A 24,174-nucleotide genomic window follows, 5' to 3' on the forward strand; every position below is an offset into this window, starting at 1 on the left:
TCATATTAAAGATTTGTCATCAACAGACTTAATTAATGTAAGACAGTGATGATGAGAACTCTCTAGATGCTTTGGGACAAATGGATCAGAAAAGCTGAGTTGGATGCAAGATGACCAGAGAGGAGGTTAGATAGGGTAAATATGAGAGGTGGAGATGGAGAGAGTTGAATCAACTCAAAAGATGTTTTGAAAGATAGTTAGAGGAACATAATGACTAATTGTAAGGGTTGATAGAGAAGTAGGTATCAGGGTGATTCTAGTATTTCAAACTTGCTCAAACTTGGAGGATGGTGGTATGGTGCAACTTGATATGAGAGGGAATGTTGATGAAAAAGTCAGAGTTCAGTATGGGACAGAATAATTGTTACTTGTAACAGATGGAGAGATATCATAGGTAGTTGGACATATAGCTCTGAGATGCTACAATGTCATTTAGGACAAGAAAGAATTGAAACTTTGGAAGTGGCCCTGATTGCATAGGGAGAGAATATTATGAAAAATAAAGGAAGGCCAAGGACCAAACGTCAGAGCAACTCAATAGTTAAAGGTCCGTTAAAGGTCCTGGCTAGTGTGGTTCAGTGGATTGAGTGCTGGCCTGTGAACCAAAGGGTCACTGTTTCAATTCCCATTCTAGGACACATGCCTGGGTTGCAGGACAGGTCCCCAGTGGGGGTCACTCAACAGGTAACCACACATTGATATTTCTCTCCCTCCCTTCTCCTCTCTAAAATAAATAAAATGTTTATTTTTAAAAAAGGTCTGTTACAGGAGGAGGAGATGGAAAAGGAGAATGACCTTAGAAATATGGACAAAACAAGCATCTTCAAAACCAGCATCTCAGTGCATCCTTCTAAGTCTCTCTTCCATAGCCACATCTCTTTCTAACCACAATTGGAAAAGGTGTTCTATTTTTAAGGACTTCTGATCACATTTGTCCCACCTAGATAATTCAGGTTAATCACCTAAGCTCAAGATTTTTAGCCTTGTTCACATTTGTAACCTTAATACTCTTTTGCCATGTAACATAAATTGTTCGCAGGACATTAGAATGGGGACATTTTTAGGGCCTACTACAAAAGCAACTATGCAGAACACTGGCAAGAGGTCACAGAAGATAAAATCTAAAAATTTTCTGATTGGAGATAGCACATGGAAATGAACAAGAGCAATTCCAGTGGATTGGAGGTCACAAAAATTGGCTGACAAATTAAATTAGGGAGAGTACAAGTAGACAGTTTTTTTCAAGAAATATGACTGAATAATAAAAGCAGGTTTGAAACCCACTTAAGCATGCATGGATACTTATATGATTGGGAGCATTATTGTCTATATTAGGACTTGGCTAGTTGAAACAATAATTTTATCCCCCTAATTCCAGAGAGCTTGTTCTAACATGAATATCTAAGGGGAAATGAACACAGAAATAATTAACATAAACAAATAAAAATAAAATCTGGAAGATTTTTTATTAAGAAAGTGAAACTAAGATAAATAATATATATTCTGAAACTCTTGACATTCATTTCCACTTTTAAAAAGTTATTAGCATGTGGTTTTAAATACATGTGTTCCAGAGCAATTAATCATCTACATGTGTCTCAGAAGCATTTGCCAATAGCTTGATGTTGGCAAAAATAGTGGTTCACATCTGTTGCCTCTGGAGCCCAAAGATTTCATAATATCTGTGCTGGAGAGGATTGTGCTTAAAATGAGAATTGATATTAACATGAAGGGAAAAAATGGAATCAAAAATGCTCTATTATTTATAAATTAATGAAATCATAATCATGACAGTTGACAATTATTAAGTGGTTAACTTATTCCCAACAATGTTTTGGGAGTTATGCATAAGCTCATTGTGTATTAGCTCATTTAATCATTAAAACACCCCTACAAAGTTTGTACAATTGTGGAAACTGAGGCAGTACATGCCCGGGCTAAGGTTTTAATCTATGCAGTTTACTAATATCAAACTATCAATAACAATAGGTATGGTCCATAACTTACTGTCTACCAGATGTTTTTTAAGTGTTTTACAGATGTAAACCATTACACTGCCCATCACAGCCTTATGAGGTTGGCATTTTTCTACCCTCTCACTGAAGGGGAAACTGAAACACAGAGAAGTGAAGTCTCAGATGTAACAGAGTGGCTAAACCAAAATTCACACTCAGTGGACTGGCTCCAGAATCCAATTTCCTATCCAACTAGATGAAAAATGAGGGGTTTTTTAGAAACTCTTTCATGTAGACAGTGTTTTGTCAGACATTGTTGCTATTGTCTTTTTAAAGTATTAGCAATGAAAAAAATTAATTTTGGTGGGCTAGTAAAATTTCCCCTCTCTGAACTTCACTTACCTTCCTCAAGCATAAATTAAGTATTGGGTGATCCATGAAGTTTCTTTCAGCTGTATAATTCTGAACAAAATTATTTTGGTATCACAGGCCAAAATTATTTCTATTCTTTTGACAAGTATTTATTGTTGTATTTTTACATGACAGGATTTGTGCTACAATTTATTGTATTTATTTATTATCAATTTATTAATATTAGGAGCAGCTTAAAATGTGACTAGAGGTGGGCCTGGGTAGGGCAAAGTACTGGTGGGAAAATGGAGACAACTTTATTTGAACATTCATTAAAAAAAGGAAAAATAAATGTGACTAAAGGAAACAGTTAAACATTTATTCCCTGAGATATATAGACATATTTTCTCTCATGCAGCTAATAGCATTCTGAAGGAATAAGCACAGGGGTCATCTGAGTTGTGGGTGAGGCTTTTACAGCTTTATTTATTACTAAGACCTGGGCAAGGTATCACTAGGCATTGTGGGGTGTGCTTCTGTATAACACTGAATATGTGTATGTGGGTGGCCTCAAGCAGCTAAAGGATCACACAGAGTCATGTGTCAGACTCTAGAGAAAGCCTTTTATAGCAGCCAATTGAATATTAGGGGCTATTAAAGAACAGAAATGTGACCCCTGAGTCTGCCTCAATTTGGCCATAAAGTGAAGGAACTGAGACTACCCTAAGGTCAGTCCCTATTTGGGAAATGCCTAGAAACATTTATGTAGCGGGAAATGACTTATAATGACTTACAAATAAAATCATGGGTCTAGAAGGCGTATGAAATCATCTAGCCTAAACTTTGGCCTCTACACAGTCCCTATTAATTGTTTCAGATAGGTGCTATTTGAGGCCCATTTTTAAGGTCAACACGGAAAAGAGTTTCCACAATCACTATTCCAGTAATTACCTGTACTCACTACCAAGAAAGCCATTATATACCTAAATCCTTCTACATCAACTTAATCTCCTGCTTGTCCTCCAGAAAGATGAAAAAGGGATATTCTCCACCCACCTTGAAAAACCTTAATATTTTTGGAGCTATCACTAACTCACCCCATAATCTCCCTCTTTCTAATGTGATACTTTTAGTTCCTTCAATCTCATCTTATTTGTCTGGTTTCTTTCCAAACTGTACAACTGCCAAAACAGCAGAAGGCCAAGTGTCATTTATGAGACTCATAGTATCTGTGCCATATGGCAAATGTCTGTCATGCAATATTGCTTAGAATTAGAGAAGTAAAGTTTACGCCCACAGTAGGATGAGCATTTTGTGAATAATAAGGAATCCCCAGATCAGTTAACATTTCTTGAAAATATGTAAGAAATTTTTTTCTTTGCTTATCTGAGTCTTGAACTTTAAAGACAAAACATATAATGGTAATAATATTCTTGTAAAGACTCATTGTCAAAATGAATCAGGTGTCATTTGATAATGTTTACTATGTCATCATTGTGATGAATACCATTTATGAATCACAAATCTTAAACCTGTGTCCATATATGGCAGTTATTAATGAAGAGTGATTATAGTACTCATTTTAATCATCATATACAATTGTCGCAATTGTCTAACCACCTTACATTTTGTCCACAGAAATGTGACGTGGAATAGTTTAGCCATCCCAGACACACACTGCTCACCAGAGCTAGAAGAAGGCTACCAGTGCCCACCGGGATTTAAATGCATGGACCTTGAAGATCTGGGACTTAGCAGGCAAGAGCTGGGCTACAGTGGCTTTAATGAGATAGGTCTGTCTTACCAGTAAAACATTTTCAGTTTCTATTTTACAATGTTTATGAAGTGGAGAGAATAGATGTACAACTGATGTTTGAAGTTAAGACTGGCTATAGTATTTAAGAAACACAACTTCAAGTTTCAATTATATATCTAAATTTTAATATACTCTATCATATAATATATAACATATGGTCTGTGCTTATGTATATTCATCAATGTCTGTAGAGAGTTAAATATCTCTCCTTTTAGATTATTTTGATTCTTAATTATAGCATTTAAAAATACTTGGTTTTTGAGCAAAGTTCAGGAGTTGTTGCCTCAAAGATAAACATGGTGTGATTTCTTTTTGCATTTTAACTATACCCAAACAGTCAAGGTAAGTCTTTACCTGGAATACTGGGCATTGATGAGCGCATGAGAGTTGAAAAAGAATCCTGGAACAGAAGGCAGCAACCAAATACTTAATGAATATGTAATGGCTATATGTAATGGCCAACTATATAATGGCTGTAAGAGAAATGCTTGTATGGGAATATAATATGCTTAAGTATGTAGATTTATTTGTGGCTTATCCTATTAAGTCCTGGAATGTATACCATTCACACAGTAATGAAAGAACTTAGTAGCTGTCATTTAGTTGATATCATTGAATTTATTATAATTCCATGCAAATTACTCATTTTTTTCCTGAAGAAAACAACCATGGAACTCTAAACAATTATTTTGTGCTTTGATAATTTGTATCAGCTAAGGCTGCCATGACAAAATACCATAGACTGGGAGATTAGATTGTTTATTGGTATAAACAATATACATTTATTACTTTCCCATCTGGAGGCTGGAAAGCTGAGATCTGTGTGCCAGTATGGTTGAGTTCTGGTGAGACACCCTCCTCTCCCTTGCTTGTAGATGGCTGTCTTTTTGCTGTTTTTACATGGAGAGGGTGGGAGTGAGGGAGGAGAGAGAGAGAGAAAGCTCCCTGATCTCTTCTTGTTAGAGAACAGACACAGGGGAGGGGCAGTGAACAATATACTATTACCAAATGGGCCCCCTTTCTGCTCCTAGAGTTCCCCCATACTAGGTTCGCCTTGCCTGCCACCAGGGAATGACATCTCTCAATGCCAGAGATTGGTGAAAAGGAAAGAAATTATTTATTTAAAAAGTTATACAGACTTAGAGTAATGACTTAATGTCTTCATTAAAATACTAAAGCCCTTTAGAATACCCACAAATGCACACAGTCCTTCCTTCTCCCTCTGCCCAGTCTAGGGTACTATATCTCAGGAAAAGAAGTAGAATTCCATGGCTCAGGTAGCCCCTCGGTTCCCAGCACCATCAGCTATGCCGCAGCTGGGATCTCCAGTTAATCCCAAACCATGTGACACCTCTCATGGCCCACCAGCAAGAGTCTTTTTACCCCTTTTCTTCCCAGCAAGGTATCTCCTGCTTCCAAAGCCATGTGGCAAAAAGGAGCACACCAAAGCCACATGTTCCTAACTCTTGCTTGCCAAAGCTGTGTGGTCCCAACTTGGCATGGCTACAGCCCCTGGGTTTAAATCCCGGCACCAATTCTTTTTTTTCTTAAATCCCAGCACCAATCTTCACCAACGATTTCTGACTCTTCCCACAATCAGTTACACCTGCCAGCATTTCCATATTTTTCCAGCTTTTCTGGACTGCCATAGTAAGTCTGGGGAGATGTGGCCCCATGGTGTGGAGCCAATCATCTCCAAGCTCTCACATAGGTGCTATGACCAGAGAGAGTTGCCTCCCAGTTACATCATGGGTTGGAGTCACTCCCATCTTCCTGGCTCAAAGCATGGCCACATCTATTTAACATATCCATGAAACTAGTTAAAAGTTATAGTATGTTAAATGACCATGCCAGAGGTTAGCTGCAAAACTGTTGCTATGAAAAACAGCTCCTAATTGCCTTGCTCCATTTGTCCCACCCCCAGCTAAGACATGTGGGGGTGTCTTTTACATATATATATATATATATATATATATATATATATATATATATATATGACATCCTATATATTTTTTTTATTATTTCCTGGACACCCTGAGTTCTGGACCCCATTACAAATCCCTATTTGAGGGCCCCCTGGCTGCACCCTGTATCATTCTTATATGAGGTATCATTCTTATGTGAGAATGATACCTTCATGACCTCATCTAAACAAAATCACCTTCCAAAGGCCCCACCTCCTAATACCATCACATTGGGTATTAGGGATTCAAATGTGATTTGGTAGGGAGGTACAAACATTTAGTCCTAACAGAATTATTATTGGAATCATTTGAAAATAAAAACAATTTTTTCTTAAAGTTTCAAGACCCAGGTGTGTTAAAAGGAGTTCTAGACACTTTACCCATGGCCTAAAAGAAAAGCCTTTCAATGTATAGTAGTGCACTCGTGCTTTTGGAAGCCAGATGAATTTCCTGACTTTTGTTGTGGCTTTACATCTCAATGGGCCTGCTGAACCTGGGGGATTTCATTCAAAGTCAGGGAAGAGAGTTACCAGCCCCTGCCAACACTAGACTGCTACAAACCCTTCACTTGTCAAAAAAAAATGTGGCTGGTAAATCCTGTTCCCACCCTGACTTTCAGTTACAGCAGATCCTGGATAGTGTTATGCAAGATGGCTTAATGGACTTTGGCTAAGTACTGGAATTTGGGAAAGAATATGTGAAGGTCTTGCACTGATTAAGGAGTACTTTTTGATATATGAATTAAAACCACAAGACTAACCTTTGGACAGAATATAATACTGAACCTGGACTGAAAAACACAAATAGTTGGCATTTTTTAAAGTGAATTTTGTAAATAACATCCCTAAATTTTCATTCTTATATTTTAATATAACCTCAGAGTAGAGTTCCAGCACTGTAGCTAGATATCTTTTGCCAGTAATACAATTTCTCATTTCATAGAAATTTAGAAACCAGAAGCATTTCAACTTGTTCTATACTTTAAGCTTACTGGTTTGAGAACCAATTTTGCATCCTTCCTTGTCTAAAAAGTACAGAGGCCTCTTATGAATTATACTATTGGATGAGTAAGAAATCACAAGTGTGCTATGGGACATGAGATATACAGATTTGGTAAACTCTGTGGAACAAGATCCAGAAGTCCTAATGGGTGGCACACGACTCAAATGCATGGCTTGTCAGATACTGCAGCTCCTTCTTTTACAGGCTAATCTAATGTACCCATCTTTTATATGGCGAGTGGCCAGCATTCAGGTGTTAGGCTGCCTTTGCACAGGAAACAGCCAATCCTTTAAAATCAAATGATATCCTGACTATTTTAAATGTAGCCTAAACTCAATATGCTGCATAGTATTTAAGTTGATTCATCTTTCTTTCTTCACTGTGACTTATAATGGCTTCAAATAAGGCAGACTACAATCTCTCTTTAAGAAAGTTTTCTTATGAAATGCTTTGGCTTGAGTGGCCCAATTCCAGGAGGGACTGGCCCTGGGGGCCAGGGACTAAGACAATGTGGGCTCTTCTGTTTATTTGCACATTTCTTTTTCCAGAATTTAAGCTCCTTGAAAACAGGAAGCACTTCTTTTCATCTTTGTGTCCCCAGGGCCTAGCGCAATGCCCAGCTCATAGGGAGCCCTCTATAAATATTTACTAATGGACTGACCAAGAGTGTCCTTTTTAAATTTGTTGGTAACCAGTCATGTTTGTGTTGGATATATGAAGCCATAGTAGAGGATTAAATTGTTTTCTTGTTCTTTTCTCTGAATTTGTCTGTTTTTGTTGGCAGTATTGACTATTCTTCATAACTTCCTTTTCTATGCAAGGTTAATTTGGTTTGTTTGCTTTTTTCTCAAATGATTATTGAATTAAATATCATTATATGACTAATGGTTACATAATGAAACATTGACTTTGTATTATCATCAACATATTTTAAAATAGTCACTAAAGTTTACATTGGAATTGATAACTATTTCTTGATATTCTGTAGCTATGTAGATACACAGACTGTAGTATTTTGGGAGATTTTTAAAGTTCTCATGGAAACCAAAGATGCTGTTTTCCCAAAAATCGAGAAAATAAATTGTTAGAGATGTGATCATCTCTTTCTGCATGCAGTTGTATTTAAAACAATGAGGAGAACCCAGAAATAAATCCAACTCTCTACAGTCAATTAATATTCGACAAAGGGGGCAGTAACATAAAATGGGGTAAAGATAGCCTCTTCAACAAATGGTGTTGGGAAAACTGGACAGCTACATGCAAAAAAATGAAACTCGAGCACCAACTTACATCATACACCAAAATAAATTCAAGGTGGATAAAAGACTTAAACATAAGCCGTGACACCATTAAAGTCCTAGAGGAGAACATTCCTAGGCAGGAAAATATCAGATATTTCACACAGCAACATTTTTCTTGATATGTCCCCTAGAGCAAGGAATATAAAGGAAAGAATAAACAAATGGGATCTCATCAAAATAAAAAGCTTCTGCACAGCTAAAGAAAACAGCATTAAAATAAAAAGACAACCAACTGTATGGGAAAACATATTTGCCAATGATACCTCAGACAAAGGTTTAATCTCCAAAATATACAAAGAACTCACACGACTTCACTCTAAGAAGACAACTAACCCAATTAAAAAATGGGGAAAGGACTTGAACAGACACTTCTGCAAGGAGGACATACAGAGGATCCAGAGACACATGAAAAGATGCTCAATATCACTAGCTATCAGAGAGATGCAAATTAAAACTACAATGAGATACCACTTTACACCGGTGAGAATGGCTATCATAAACAAAGCAATAAACAACAAATGTTGGAGAGGGTGTGGGGAAAAGGGGACTCTGGTCCACTGTTGGTGGGATTGCAGACTGGTACAACCATTATGGAAAACAGTATGGAATTTTCTCAGAAAACTAAAATTGGACTTGCCTTTTGACCCAGCAATTCCACTGCTGGGATTGTATCCTAAGAACCCTAAAACACCAATCCCAAAGAACCTATGCACCCCAATGTTCATAGCAGCACAATTTACAATAGCCAAGAGTTGGAAGCAACCTAGGTGCCCGTCAGTAAATGAATGGATCAAAAAACTATGGTACATATACACAATGGAATTTTATGCTGCAGAAAGAAAGAAGGAGCTCCTACCTTTTGCAACAACATGGATGGAACTGGAAAGCATTATGCTGAGTGAAATAAGCCAGGTGTTGAAGGACAAATACCATATGATCTCACCTCTAACAGGAAGCTAAACAACAAAGCAAACAAGCAAGCAAAATATAACCAAAGACACTGAAGTAGAGAACAGGCTGACAGTGACCAGAGGGGAGAGGGGAGGGAATTTCAGGGGAAATAAGGGAGGGATTTAGAGGAACCTATATAAAGGATACATGGACAACAACTGAGAAGGGTGGAAATGGGAGGGAGGGGGGAGCATGGGTGTGAGATGGGATGGGAGTAATAGACAGAAAACTGTATTTGAAAAATAATTAAATAAAAAATTGGAAAAAATAAATAAAACATAATGAAGTGCTTAATTGCACATATAAATTTGGTCAACATACTTTATTAATTGTGATTAATTAAAACGGAGCACATTTTTTCTATTCATCAAATTATCATGCAATACATTGAATTTCAACTCATTTATAAAATTTTTTATAATTGGCTTTGTCTCTTTGAAATTTAATATTTATGTTGAAAAACTCATTTTTTAAAATATATTGAAAACTATAATCATTAAGTAGGAAAATTTAAAGACTTTCTGTTATGAGATTGCAGACTGAAGACACCTTTGCATCTCTAAAATTATCCAAACTTCAAGGAGACTGAGAAAGAGAAATGCAATTTATACACTTAATGACTCTGAAAAACCGTAACTATAAATCACTCAGAGGGCCAGGTGACTAACAGAAAACTTCCTGAAAGGATTCTGGCTATTGAGGATCTCAGACAGAGACAGCAGAATGCTGATATTCTAAAATAACTGTTCCCAAAGAAGTACAATCTACTTGAATCAAGGAAAATCAGTGTGTAGCTAACTGTGGGAGCTTTCTGGGGCTCCATGTGGCATCACAAATCAGGGGTCCTTACTTCTACAAGCAGTTGGTAGAGAGATAGAGAGGGGGACAGACACTCCATTGTTAGGGTCCCAATGCTGATAATTTGTATTGACTTGGACAAGGGAAAGACTCAATTTAAGATTTGCAAATCTGGCTAAACCTGAGGGTGAGCTTGGAAGCCTTTTAATCTTCACCAATTCTCAACCACCATTTCCAGGACAAGTAAATCAAAATTTTGGAGTGATCCAAAACAGAGATGACTTTAAAAAGTGATTTAGATGTGCATGCAGAGTTGTGACTTACTGAAATGAAGCAATGCTGATATATACACATGTCCACCTAGCCCATAATATTGCCTCACTTCTCCTCTACATGGCATAGTGACTAATATTGGGACTAGTAAAAACTGGTGTCAAAGAAAGTAATAATAAAAAGAATCTGTATGATATCTATAACAGTATAGCATTAGGTGCATTTAAACTGAAAAAAAAATTCAAGATAGGTAACTCAAAAAAATTGTAGAAAAAGAAAACCTGAATATATGGATAAAATGTCTCAGTAAATGAACATAGAATAATCAATGCTGAAGCATATCTTAGTAAAGATGCTGGAATTCAAAGCTAAAGAAAGCATCCACAAGGCATCCAGAAAAAAAAGTGAGAGAGACCTGAAACTTTACATTTTACTATATAATGACACAATGCTTATAATGTCCTTAGGGAAAGAATGTGTTGAATTTTTCTTTATTATGCTTAGCATTCAATAACTCAGAGACTTCATTTTATATGAAATCTTGAAGTCATTCAACTAATCAGGAATTACTTTTCATGAGCTGAGTCTCTAGTATCTACTCACTGATACAATTTAGTATTTACAGAATATAATGTAAATATTACAAATTATAATTGTGTAGGAGAGAGGACATGAGAAATGGGAGAAGTGGTGTAATGATGTTGATGTCCTTAATGTTTATAATTAGGAGGAAAAACAAGTATCATTTTATACAATATATGGATCATATATATAATGGAGGTATATGTACACCTGCCATGAAAATGTTTTACAAAGTAAAAAATTACTTTAGGAAAAAATCAAAACTCAAAATACTGGCTCTGGTGTTTTGATCATGACTGTAGTCTCCATTAGTGTGGGAAAGTAATTACCCCTTCTTGCCTTATTTTTTTTCATCTGTGAAATAGATAAGTTATAGACCAACACTATAGGGTTAATGTGAGAAGTAACTAAGAAACTACACTTGTAATAGTGTTTTGCCCAGAGCAAACACACAATGAGTTAGAAATTACAAACAGTAGCAAATATGAAAGCATCTCTGTGTTATTTAAGAAAAAATTACAATTTTAATAACAGAGGGAAAGACATAGATGCTTTCAGATTAACACCCTGGTGTCTGATATTATTTTCTTTTGTTTACAACAATTTGCTACTTAGATTGTTCAGAATCTTATAGCAAGGGAGGGGGGCAAGATGTCCTTAACCTTGCATTATGCCCCCATTAACTAATCCTCCAAATTTCATTTCATTCTAATAGAGTTTGGTGGTGTTTGGTTTTCATTAATCAATAACGTCTCTCTTGCCATTCTCAAAACTATCCTCCCTCTTATGCTTTATCTGCCTCTTTAGAACCTCTGTAGAGTCTTTAGAATCATATCCATAGTTGGCTTGTGCCATTGAGTTTTCTATCATTTAATTAAGCCTCACACATAATTTTATATATCACCATATATTTAAATTTTTGCCCACTCCCCCAGGTGTGAGCCACTCTCTGTCTTTAGCAGACTTTCAACAGGTGCTCCATCCCAAAACCTAAGAAAAACACCAACTGAAGCACTGAGCAGAAGCCCCTACCATGCTGCTTTCTGCACGGTCACCAGCATTCAGTGGTTTATCTCCTCTCCTCCCCTAAATCTCTCTCTGCACCACATTGTGACTGAATTGCTGTTTGGTTCTCAGTCTTCTATTTAAGTGCCTTTCCATCTTTATTTCAGAGTACCTTTCCTACTGCTTATTCTTAAGGATCCTCAACTAACACATGCTCTCTAATATATTATCTCTGTGCTTAGGACATCACCCGCTCCCCATGCCCCAGACCCACTGAGAAATGTACATTATCACAAGGACATTTTTGAAGATCCCAAAATCTTTTTAGCTGACATTCAGGTTCCGTGATTGAAGTGAGTGTGTGGGGAGGTTGATAGTAACCACACCATGAGGAGGTCTGGGGACAGACAACACCCAAAAGACTAAATTTTGGAGGTGAAACCCCAAAAAATCACATTTAGAAAATTTTCCCTACTTCTACTTCCTGAGTTCTTACCCCATTTTTATCCCCTCTGTTCCTCTGTGTTACCTCATGCTTATTTACCTGTGAGACATAGAATCTGAGACATAAAAGAAGAGACATTGTAAAACTCTATAATAACCCTGAACATGAAATTAGAGGAATTCTGAGCTGGGAAAGATAACAAAGCCATGTGGTTTACTAGATGGTTTTACATACGAGAAACCTGAGCGAGTGAGAAACAGAGCGAGTGAGATTGGAGTTCCAGAGATCCCCATTCAGAGAGAGGCAAGGCCAAACTCATTTCTCATGATTCACAGACTCTGGTAATTGACTATCTTCCCCAAACCTTTTTACATTTCAGATCACTGTAATTAAAATGAAAACTCAGAAAGTACCTTGCAAACCTTACTTGTATTCATAATTGTGTAATAGAAGGTTAGTGTCACTCACCCATGGTATTTGCTGGTGGAGAAGACAGCTACCCAAACAGATGTGATATGACTTAGAGAAAAAGCAACAACAACTCTATCACACGTGGAAAGGAAACCACAGTAAACACTATTAAACTGACAATTTACTTGTCATATTATTTCAAAAGAAGGTAAAAAATTGGGTACAGGAGATGAGTACAAAACTATTTGGATGGTGATTTGAACTCTATATTCATTGTACAGTCAGGTAAAAAACAAAACACGTTCTTTTTTTTAGATTTTATTTTTTTATCTTTAGAGGGGAAGGGAAGGAGAGAGGGAGAGAAATATCAATGTATGGTTGCCTCTCGTGTGTCCCCTGCTGGGAACCGGCCTGCAACCCAGGCCTGTGCCCTGACTGGGAATCAAACCTCGATCCTTTGGTTTCCAGGCCCATGCTCAATCCAATGAGCTACACCAGCCAGGGCAAAACATGTCTGTTTTGATAGAACAACTTAATGAATGTCATTTAATGAAAAATTCTACCCTGGACAATCACTTAGGAACCAACGGGATATTAGACATATTTTTTGTTATTGATCTTCTGAATCATAAAAACAAAAAACAAAAGCCCAAACTTTAAAAAATTCATAATAAGCTAAACCTGATTGAAATAATTATATCAGATAAAAACAGGGTATAAATAAGACCAACCTATGAATAGGATTTCTGAAAATGACTCATAGAAAAGACATTTAAATTATGCATGCTTTTACTGTTACATGGGTTGTATATAGTGCACTATTTTCCCTGTTCTGCATACTCAATAATCAATGATAAAGCTAGGAAATAACAAACACTATGTTCCTGTGACAAATTGTCCAACAGATAGTCCAGTCTTTATTATTGTAATTACTATCATTACTTAGGAGAACTACTGCTGCCATTTTTTATTGCTTATTATGTATTTGGCACCAAGCAAAAGGTTTTCCATCCATTGTGTTTTCTATACTCAAAATAAACCCATAAGGTGTCATTATCCCCAATTGATAAGTGAGGAGAATGAGAGGAAAAAGAATTGATTTGCCCAAAGTTACATACTGGCCACAGTTTGAACCAAGTCTTTGCTGCCTGTGAACTGAGGTCAAATCATGTGCTCTTGGCTTCAAACTCAGTGCTGTTTAGAAGTCAATTGGCTACAAGTAACTTCCATTCTTTGTGACTTTTCAGGACATCTGGTCCATTATAGAGTATCATTAGGATAGAAGAGGAGACATGTAATCTACCAGATGTCTTGTCTTCTCCTTTCATCCCCGTGTCTAGGACAGAGGGATGAGTGCAAAGAAGAGTGATGCCCACTGCAAACTGAAGGCCACTCAAGGCCTTTGCATTTAGCCCTTCACAAGGAAAGTTGGTGCATGCTATATGTTAGTTGTATGTAAGTATCTCAATTTGAAAAGTTACCTTGGAGACAATGCAGTTTTACAAGATAATTTATTGAGCTGTGGACATTTGGCCAAGGATTAGAAGCAATGGCAGCAAAAATAATAAAAATGCTTTTGATACAACGTGAGATGGTAGGCATATAGGCTAGAGATATGGGAGAGAATGTTGAAAGCTAAGTTATTTTTTATATTGTAATCAGGTTTACTCTTATTTGAATTAAAGTAAAAATTTCAATATGGTTTGTGTTTACTATGTGTAATTTACAGCAACATGCATTTCCTTTTGCGTATTTGATTTTACATTTTCTTTCCCCTTGATGTTTGAATATTGAAATTCACTTTCCAACTACCACAAATTAACCAACAATTTTATTTAAGGTGATTTTGAAAATGCATGTTAATAAATTTTTATTAGAGGTATGACACAAAATATATTTACTTTACAGATTTCATTATTTTAAAAATTGGAAAGCTTTCTTCATATGCCCTTCTTAAAATATTAGGTAGATAAACTACAAATCATCAGCATCACTGAAGTTAAAACATAGATTTTGGATGCAGATTTTTGTAAATTTTTCTTCCAACTATAAATTAATTGGGCCATTTAAGAAAGTGAAAGAATTAAAGTAGATTTCATATATTCTTAAATCACTTCAGAAGAAGGCTACAACAGGTATTGAAATGTGGGTCTGGTATTGTTTTCGAAGGAGACATGTATAATTTTAGCTATTTATTTTATATTTTCCGTGTTTGACTTTGTGTAGTATTGACTATAAGCTACAGACTGAGCTCCCTCTGTAAGTCATCAATCAGTTTTATTAAATATTGATCAGAAATAACAGTGGTTACTTTCATCACAGGTAGTGCTCTGTGTTTGAAACTATCCCCATAATTGGCTGAAATAAGATTGACAGTGAATCCACCCTCATAGTCTAATGTTTCAGTTCCAACAGCTTTTGATTTACTTTAAAAATCCCTTATTTTTTCTATTGACATTTTATTATGTTGTAATTTTTTCTTATTACATCTGGTATTGAATATGGATATAAAATGTGATGAAAGAAAATTACTTTTATACAGATCATAATACAATGAAAATTGAACTTTGTTAATGAAACTGCTAAAAATTGATTTATCAGATTTAAGTGACTAAACCATATTTCATGCTGCTGTATATAATATCAGATGAAAACTTTGCAAATGAATACAAAATAGAATATTATTATCTACCTTTAACTGTGATTTATTACAGAAGGTCCATGTTTATTGCAGTTGCAAAAAAAGCCACAGTAAAGACTAATTTGTAAAATATGTAATTGAGATTCATAGGACCTTGTGAAAAGTACTGGAGGGTTGTTTTCCCCACATTAATCTTTATGTTTAGCCTTGCTACTGGAATTACTTATTGATTTTTATGAAAACACATATGGGAGAGAGAAATCAGGCAATAGATTTTAACCAAAAGTGCTTATTTTAATCTGTGATAATTCTATACTTGCCCTGTGAAGGAATTCCTTTATTATGGGAGAAGGGCAATCTGACATGTTTTTGTATATAAAGGACAAGATCACGAAACTTCAACAAGAGTCCTAATTGTGAGAGTCAAATACAGGAGTCTTATCTCTATGTCAAAGCATCAGTAAATGGCCTTAGATTGTGTGCAAATGTGTGTGCTTGAGGACTAGGGCTTCATCAGAATCTCAAGCAGGATCACAGATTTATTTAAACTGAAATTATATATGTGAATATTCAGACTGTTAGGAAGAAAAGGGTTTTAAAGATAGAAATTTTAGGCATGATTTTAAAGAAAGATATCCACTGCCTAGTGTCTAGCAGATGTTCACAGTTCCTGTTGAATGGATTAAAAAAGGCAGCTGCTAGAGTAACTTTTCATCAGACAACAAAAGAAGGAATTTTACAAGTGGATTTCTGATTATTTTTTCATATTATTTGTAGAAGATAATACTCACTGGGAATATCTAGTATTTCAAGAAATTGTCATTTTTATATTTGCATTTCAAATATTTGTAGATTATGAAAATAATACTACAAAAAACATAAGAGATTTATTGAATGAAAGAAAGTAATCAATTGTGCCCTATATAATCCCCTCCCTTCTCCTCTCCTTTCCCTCCTTCATTCATCTTTATCAGTTTCATGATATCTAATAAAATCCTTTGACTCTTCCCCTACCAGTGGACATTTAAGCAATTTTCAGTGTTTTACTGTGATAAATAATACTGTGTATTCAATAAGAAATACACACACATGCATGCATATGTGTATGTGTGTGGGTCCTGTGAGTGTTCCTTAAGTAGATTTCTAGAACAATTTTGGGTCAAAGGGTATGCTAATTTTTAATGTAGTAGATAATTGGTGCTTTGTTTCTCAAAAAGATAATAAGAATGTATAATTCTGACATATTGTGTAAGTTTTGAAAAGTATAAGCTATTCTTTCATGATATGCATAAATATTGCTGTAAAAAACTCATAGAGGACTTACTGTATTTGGTAAGTAAGTCTCAACAACAGTGGGTCATTCTCATCTTGTTGGATTCTTTTATCATCTTCCTCTTGGATTGCCTCCCTACTACTTATCTTATCAACATGTGACTTAGCTTCTGAGACCTGTACTTTCAAGTAGCTTTCCATGCTGCAACAGCACCATTTGTCTCCCTTCTGTCCAAACTGAGACAGCATGGTTTGTGTGTGAAAGTTAATGCTTTGTTTTATTCATTTCCCAGTGTCAGGTGTGTGTGTATGTTTGTACCAATTAGCTCATTAGATCCTAAGTATCTGCATAGAAGCCAAGTCCCTGTGCTTCTTGTGATGTCTTTTCTGACTCCCAGTGAGTCATTATATATGTTAGGACTGGTTGATTATTTTAGGAGAATTTTATATTAGATATGTTGCCTTTTAAAAAAGCATTCTGTGGAAATTTTGTGATTGAAAATTTCAATAAAATGCAAATACATTTTATTTGTAGCCTTTAAATACATTGTTTTTGTAAAACTAAGTAATTTCCACATTAATTTAGATATGTGAAACAAATGTGAATGAGCTGGGCGGAGAAGTCTTGTATTGACTGTCAAGAAAATCTTTCCTGCTGGTAATGTCAGTCAGTGGAACATAATTCCCTTGAGAGTTTATGGGATTAAATTAATTTCACCACTTAATCATATGGAGTATAAAGGAATATCATTTAGGAAAGCCCTGACATAGCTCTTCCCTCAAGGCGAGTAACGCCAGAGAAAGGCCAACTCCTACCTTTTCTGGGCTGCATGTTCTGTGATGTGAACCCTGCTGAGCCAAACTGTGCTGAGGTGGTGCAGGCCTTCTCTTCTGAGGAGAAAGCTCTGACCCTTGAAAATGGGTTTCTAACCTCAGCCTCACAGGGTTGTGAGAGAGAAGATGGCATCCCACCTGAATGGACACTGAACTGTGGAAGATTTTTAGATATTATTTTTCATATCTCAGCTCTTCTCCATGTTCTCTGGTTTTTGTTTTCTGAAATAGTAATTATATATTTTTTGAACCTTTTTATTCTATTTTACATCTCCTTGATTTCTGTTGACTGGAATTCTGGGGACATCATCTCTTTGGGATTAATCCTCATGTTGACTTTGTGACTTGGGGCAGAGAGTTCCTTGGATTCGATGTAGTGTAGAGGACAGTGTAAATTTGGACTATGCACTTCAGTTGGCTCATGTCCGAGGTGCTGGTTTCTCTTAGGAGACTCTTGTGCCCCCATGGATTGCGCAGAAGTCAAGCAACTCTACTGTCTTAGGCTGGGGGCACAATTCCTCCAGTCTCCATCTAAAATGCACAGCAGCCTTTGTGAAACTTCCCACTTTGCAGACACACCTGAGCTCAGTGTCCACCACCTGCCCTATGTAAAGGTGCACCCAAACTCTTTTCTCTCCCTGGGGAGCAGATGCCCAGTCCCTAGCCTTGGGAGCCAAAGGCTTCCCTTCAGCTGCTTCACTTCAGCTTTGCTCACAGCTCTCATTCTGTGTTCTCTCATACTCTGACTATTGAATATTTCACTCAGTTTGGGGCTGCTTTAAACATTCAAAAATTACTCACTTTTATTTATTCATTTCCTTTTGTTGGTTAGGCATGGTGTAGAAGGATAAAGGAAGAAAGTATGATCCAGCAAATTGACCTAAAACCTTATATTTTTAAATATATTTCTATAATTTTCATTTGAGCACAGTTTTCCTTTCTTTGAGACATACCTATCATTTTATATTAGAAAAATATATTTTTCATTCTCATCATTAATCTTAAAATTTGTTAAGTAGATATTTATTGAAATTTTTATTTTTACAAAGATTCCATTTCAGGATTATTATTTTTTAATTACTTTTTGCTGCTGTTTTTATACTGGCCTCTGTGCAGACTGATAAGCAGTTACTTTGTATAAAGACTTGGAGAGTGAGAACAGACTGCAAAAGAGCAATGACAGTTACTGAGCATTGAGAGTAAGTGTAATGGATTAAGACTTTAGAACCTCAATCTTCTTAACATTAATTTCAGCAAATATTCAAATGCTTTCATTCTCTATGTAAGTGACTTAGCAAATAAGATAAAAAATAAAAACCCTAATGTGGAATTACCTAAACATACAGCAAATAAATGTTCTTGGGCAATTCTTTCCTTTGTGTGTTCAATTAAAAATGATCTGTATATACTTTTATTTAAAAACTAGTGATGACTGCAAACCTTAACACAAAATTGAAATTTAATTGAATGAAACTTTTGAGTTAGGACTACTTGGGAGCCAGGTAATTTTGTAAGGAATGTCACTTCATCGTCACATCAACCTCAGGTGTAGCATGTCATTAACTCCATCTCATTTTATAGGTGCTGAGATGAAGAAAAGGGAAGCAGCTCCTGGGGGTAGGGGCAGGTCTCAGTGATAATTGTATTCTCAGTGTTTCCTGTGTGAATATTAACCTCAGTAGTGAATATTCTGGGAGTGCTCTAGTCTAGATAACAGAAGGACTTAGTTTCAGGATGCAACCTGTATCTCCCTATTGGGTGACAGAGGAAGAGTTACTTAACGTCTCTGTGCCTATAAAATCAGGATAAAATTGTACATATCTTAGAAGGTAGTAGACAGGTTAAATTAGATTATTCTCACTCCCATGCCTAATCAGTCCTCAATAAAATGTAATTATGAGTGTGATTTTTATTAGATATGTAAAATCAAGTGAATGAATAAATTATAGATGAAACTATGTATTCTAACATCACAAAGGAAGTTAGTGAAACAGGTACCAAATTCATTCAATATCTATGTTCTTTTAATGGCACAAGCTTATCTCCTTTTAGTCTTGGCAAAACACTTATTATCATGCATTAAATGAACAATGTACTCCTGTTTTACAGTGCTAGTATATGTTGCATATACACTTTCATTGAGAATAAAATGTGAAATTTTTTTTTCCTATTTCCTGCTTTCAGTTGTGGCCACCAAAGCCATTTCTAAGCTGAGATGCTTTGTCCTTGCAAGGTTTCTAAAGCATTAAAGCAATGCTGAAATTGCATGTTTATAATTGACTAGAGCAAGGATCAACAACCATGGTCAGTGAAAAAGATCCTGCTTACTGCTTGTTTTAGTAAATAAAGTTTTATTGTAACTTCTTGCCTATTTGTTTATCTATGTCAAGGCCACTTTCTAACATTACAGTAGATTTCTACAGTCCCAACAGAAGCTCTTTGGCCCATAAACCCTAAAATATTTATTATCTGGTTTTCTACATAAAAATTTTTGAAACTTTAAACTAGTGTAAAGGTAGGAAAGACTGTTCAGCTTATGTTTCTTTGCATTGTATCTTTTCAAAACTGCCCAGAATCCTTGGCAATCCTTCTTTTCACCTCTAATAGAAAGCTCAGAGATGATTCAACACAGAGATGACAAACAATCCAAATAAAAAATAGGTAAAGGACCTGAATAAACACTTCTCTAAGAAGGACATGCAGATGGCCCAGAGATATATGAAAAAAGTGCTCAATGTCACTAGCCATGAGAGAGATGCAAATTAAAACCACAATGAGACATCACCTCACACCTATCAGAATGACATCGTTAATAAACAACAAACAAGTGCTGGTGATGATGTGGAGAAAAGGAAACCCTAGTGCACTGTTGGTGGGAATGAAGCCTGGTGCAGCTGCTGTGGAAAACAGTATGGAATTTCTTCCAAAATTTTAAAAAATGGAACTGTCTTATGACCCAACAATTCTACTGCTGGGAATATGCCCTAATAATCCCAAAACACCAATTCAAAAAAAGTCATGTATCCCAATGTTCATAGCAATGCTGTTTGTAATAGTTAAGTGTTGGAAACAGCCCAAGTGCCCATCAGTAAATGAGTGGATTAAAAAAACTCTGGTACATTTACACATTGGAATACTTACTACACAGCAGAAAGAAAGAAGGAATTCCTACTTTTTGCAACACCATGGATAGACCTGGAGGCTATTATGCTAAGTGAAATAAGTCATTCGACAAAAGACATATACCATATGACCTCACTTAATAACTGGAATCTAATGAGTAAAATAAACTAATGAGAAAAATAAAACCAGAGACATGGGAACATTTAATAGACTGATAGTTATAGGAGGGGTGGTGGGAGGACTAATGGAATGAATGGAAAGAGACTAGTCAAAGAATATATGTGAATGACTCATGGACATGGACAAGGAAGAAGGGATTGACTGTAGGAAAAATTCGTGGGCTAAGTGGATGGGGGCAAAAGGGAAAAATTGGTACAACTGTAAAAAGAATAAACAACAAATAAGAAAATTTAAAAAACAATGCTCAGAAGGCACAACACATCTCTAATTTTGTCCTGATTTGTGAGACTCCAACCCTGGCCCTCCTTTCCTGAGTTAAAGCTCTTGAAACTCTAAAAATAAAATTTGAGAACAAAAAATTATCTTGGATGTACACACCCCTGAGAATCACCTCCTTTCTGTATTCTCACAAATACGTAGGCTATATTTCTTAAATATGTCATTGATTTTAAGTAATTTTTGGAGAATCAGTGATAGGTGAGACATAGAATAAAATGAATCTTGATTAGATTTAATCAAATGTGTATTCTTTATTATAGGGGTTTGAAATCTCAACAGTTAAAGAGATTGCTTAGAAAATTAGAATTATATTATTAAATATGTAAACAGTGCCTGTTTTAGCCAGAAGACATTACTGAAAATGAGTGACAGAAGAGGAAAAGATAGTCATATTTACAAAATACTAATAAGTACCATTTATAACCTCTTTAAGATCTTATTTAATATTCAGATAAACCTCTTATTACTTCTTCTGGTAGATTAATTGCTAGGGTCGAGCAATATCTCCCCTTCCCTAGACACACACACTGTCTGCCCTGTGAGTTTTCCACACCTCCCATTAATAGGTGGAGTCTTTTTTCTCAGCTTGAATCTGATTTCTATGACTTTGTCCTAGACAGTGTGGAAACATGACCTTTGTGTGAGTTTTAAATGCAAAACCTCCAAACAACCCAAAAAGTCCTCTTAGATATTATGAACCTAGATGTCATTTTACACTATAACCATATACTGTAAGTGATCCAGGTGAAATTGGAATCACCCTAGCACAATTGTTTCCCATGGAATCATGGACCAATAAATGATGGTTATTTGAATGCACTACATTTTGCAGTGGTTTATAATACAGCAACATATAATTGAAAAACATTTTACCAAAAAGGAAAGCAGGGTCATAATATTAAGCAACATACTTAAGCCCACATGGAATACAGCACATCAAGGATTCATATCCTAGTCAATCCAACTAAAAAGTCACACTTTAAACCACTCTCCCCTACTACACTCAGTAGTTCTCCAAAACTGAAAGATTATATAGTCAGCATTTCTAAAGGGAGATGTAGTCTGGGAGATGTAATTTGCTCAGCTCACAATTATGTTGCACTTATTGAGACTTTTGGAATAACCAGAGTTCTGGAAGACTGGAGATGACAGTCACAATGTTTGAGCAATGATTCAAGTGAGGATTGTAGGTGGTCTTCTAATTTTCATTCACTCATTTATTCATTCAGCAAATATCTGTTGAAAAAGTGCTACATGTTAAGCACTATGTTCCGCACTGGGCAGAACTTGGAATGTGCTAACACACACCGAGATAGATAGCATTATGTTTTCATTTCATTAAGAATTCACTCTTGCTTATAAGTTGCATTTTAAAAATTAAAGGCTGACTTGTTTCAGACTTTGGAACTCTAATTATGTACTTAATTTTCTGGCAAGCCTAAGCATAATATTAGATTTCAATAAATAAATTTTCAAGCAGGATTTTCCACTGAGGTTTTTTCAAAGGAATGTGTACACAAAAACACAACCTAAACCATGAAAACTAGTAAGAAAACATCATTTAGATGTCAGTATAATTTGGTGAAAATATCAAGTATTAAGCAAGTTTCCCAAAACTATTCTCTTAATCAGTTTAAAAGGAATGTCTTGTGCTCATTCCTTCAGTAGGGAACTGAATTTTATTAAGCTCTATAAAATGAGGTCAGTATAAACAGAAATTGAGTCAAAATAATGAATGGCATATCTTAAATATTCTTACCATCTTGTGTCCTGACCATGCCGCAGTTTAACCTAAGGGGAGACACATGGAGGGGTCATTAGTTTTCAGCTGTCTGTAATTAGTCTTCAAAGGCTAAAAAGAAAATCAGCCACAAGAAAACAGGTAGCAGTGGCTAGCAATGGTCTGGAAATTGAACAAAGGAAATCAGCAGCTGAGGAAAAGCACATTTGGCTGAGGCCTTTACAGAGGGGTTGAGAAGGCCCTGGGCTACTGGAATGGACCTGGGAGGAAAGTTTTAATAGCAGACAGTCTGGAGTCAAGAGGCAGTAGCTGGCTGTTTTGTGGGGTGGGGGGCAAGATTCAAGGGGACTTACGAGTTGTTGTGTTGTACAGTGACCATTAACCATGTTAGTAAGGGAGGAGAAATTAGCATTTATGCAATGCCTTCATTATGCCAAGCAACATAAGAGAGAAGTATTCTTGGCTGAGTCACTACACCTAACATGCAAAGTAACACCAGTGTGTTAGATCCTACCAGTCAAATGCAGCTTGACATATGAGCACCTTTGGTCATCTGTGTTTATACATGTGTTTGTTATCTCCTAAAATCTGTTTGTTTATTTTTTATCTATAGTCTGTACTGTTTCATGCAGAAGATGCATGCCTTTGGATAGCGTTCCAAATTCTCAATCACATACAGCCACCATGACTGTGGACAGTCAGGTGAGGTATCACTATTGCTAGGGTCCAGCTTATATAGAAGTTTAATACTTTGAGGAAAAGGATAGGAAGTACAATGGCAATTGTCAAAAAAAGAAGAAGAAGAAGCTGCAGAACAAAAGATATTTACTACAAAACCTAGTGGAATATTTTAAATTCTGGGTGCTACTAAGTTTTAGTGGTTCTTTTTACAGGGAAGCCCATTAAAATGTTACTCATTGATATTATTTTATTTACTTTCATCAGAGTTCATATTTGTTGCAGGGTAGTATTTAGTCCTCTACAAACTGGTAGAGATATATTATGAGTACTCAAACTATTTGAGTTGATATTGACCAAAGTTATAAAATTATAAAGTATGAAATCTATTTTACTTCTGATAATAAAATTTTGACCCTCTAATTACATAATTAAATATGATTATATAGATAATGCATATTTCCCAAATGTTACTATCATGAAATTATTAACAGGTTGAGTTTCACTTCCCTTGCTTTTCTTGGAGAGGGATTATTTTGAAGAACTCAATGTTACAAAGTTTATATAGTGCA

At 35.8% G+C, this 24,174-nt stretch overlaps 1 protein-coding gene across 2 annotated transcripts in view; it reads left to right on the top strand.

Moving 5' to 3' along the window:
- Window positions 1–24,174, top strand: part of NALCN (sodium leak channel, non-selective) — a 424,006-nt gene that overhangs the window by 64,046 nt on the left and 335,786 nt on the right. For both annotated transcript variants that reach the window (XM_037065791.1, XM_037065792.1), the window contains exon 7: window positions 3,945–4,099. In XM_037065791.1, coding sequence (XP_036921686.1) covers window positions 3,945–4,099 — 155 coding nt within the window. The remainder of the gene's footprint in view (window positions 1–3,944; window positions 4,100–24,174) is intronic.

The sequence above is a fragment of the Sturnira hondurensis genome, unplaced genomic scaffold (genome assembly GCF_014824575.4).
Source record: "Sturnira hondurensis isolate 20B ecotype Veracruz unplaced genomic scaffold, ASM1482457v3 Scaffold0016184, whole genome shotgun sequence".
NCBI classification, from domain to species: Eukaryota; Metazoa; Chordata; class Mammalia; order Chiroptera; family Phyllostomidae; genus Sturnira; species Sturnira hondurensis.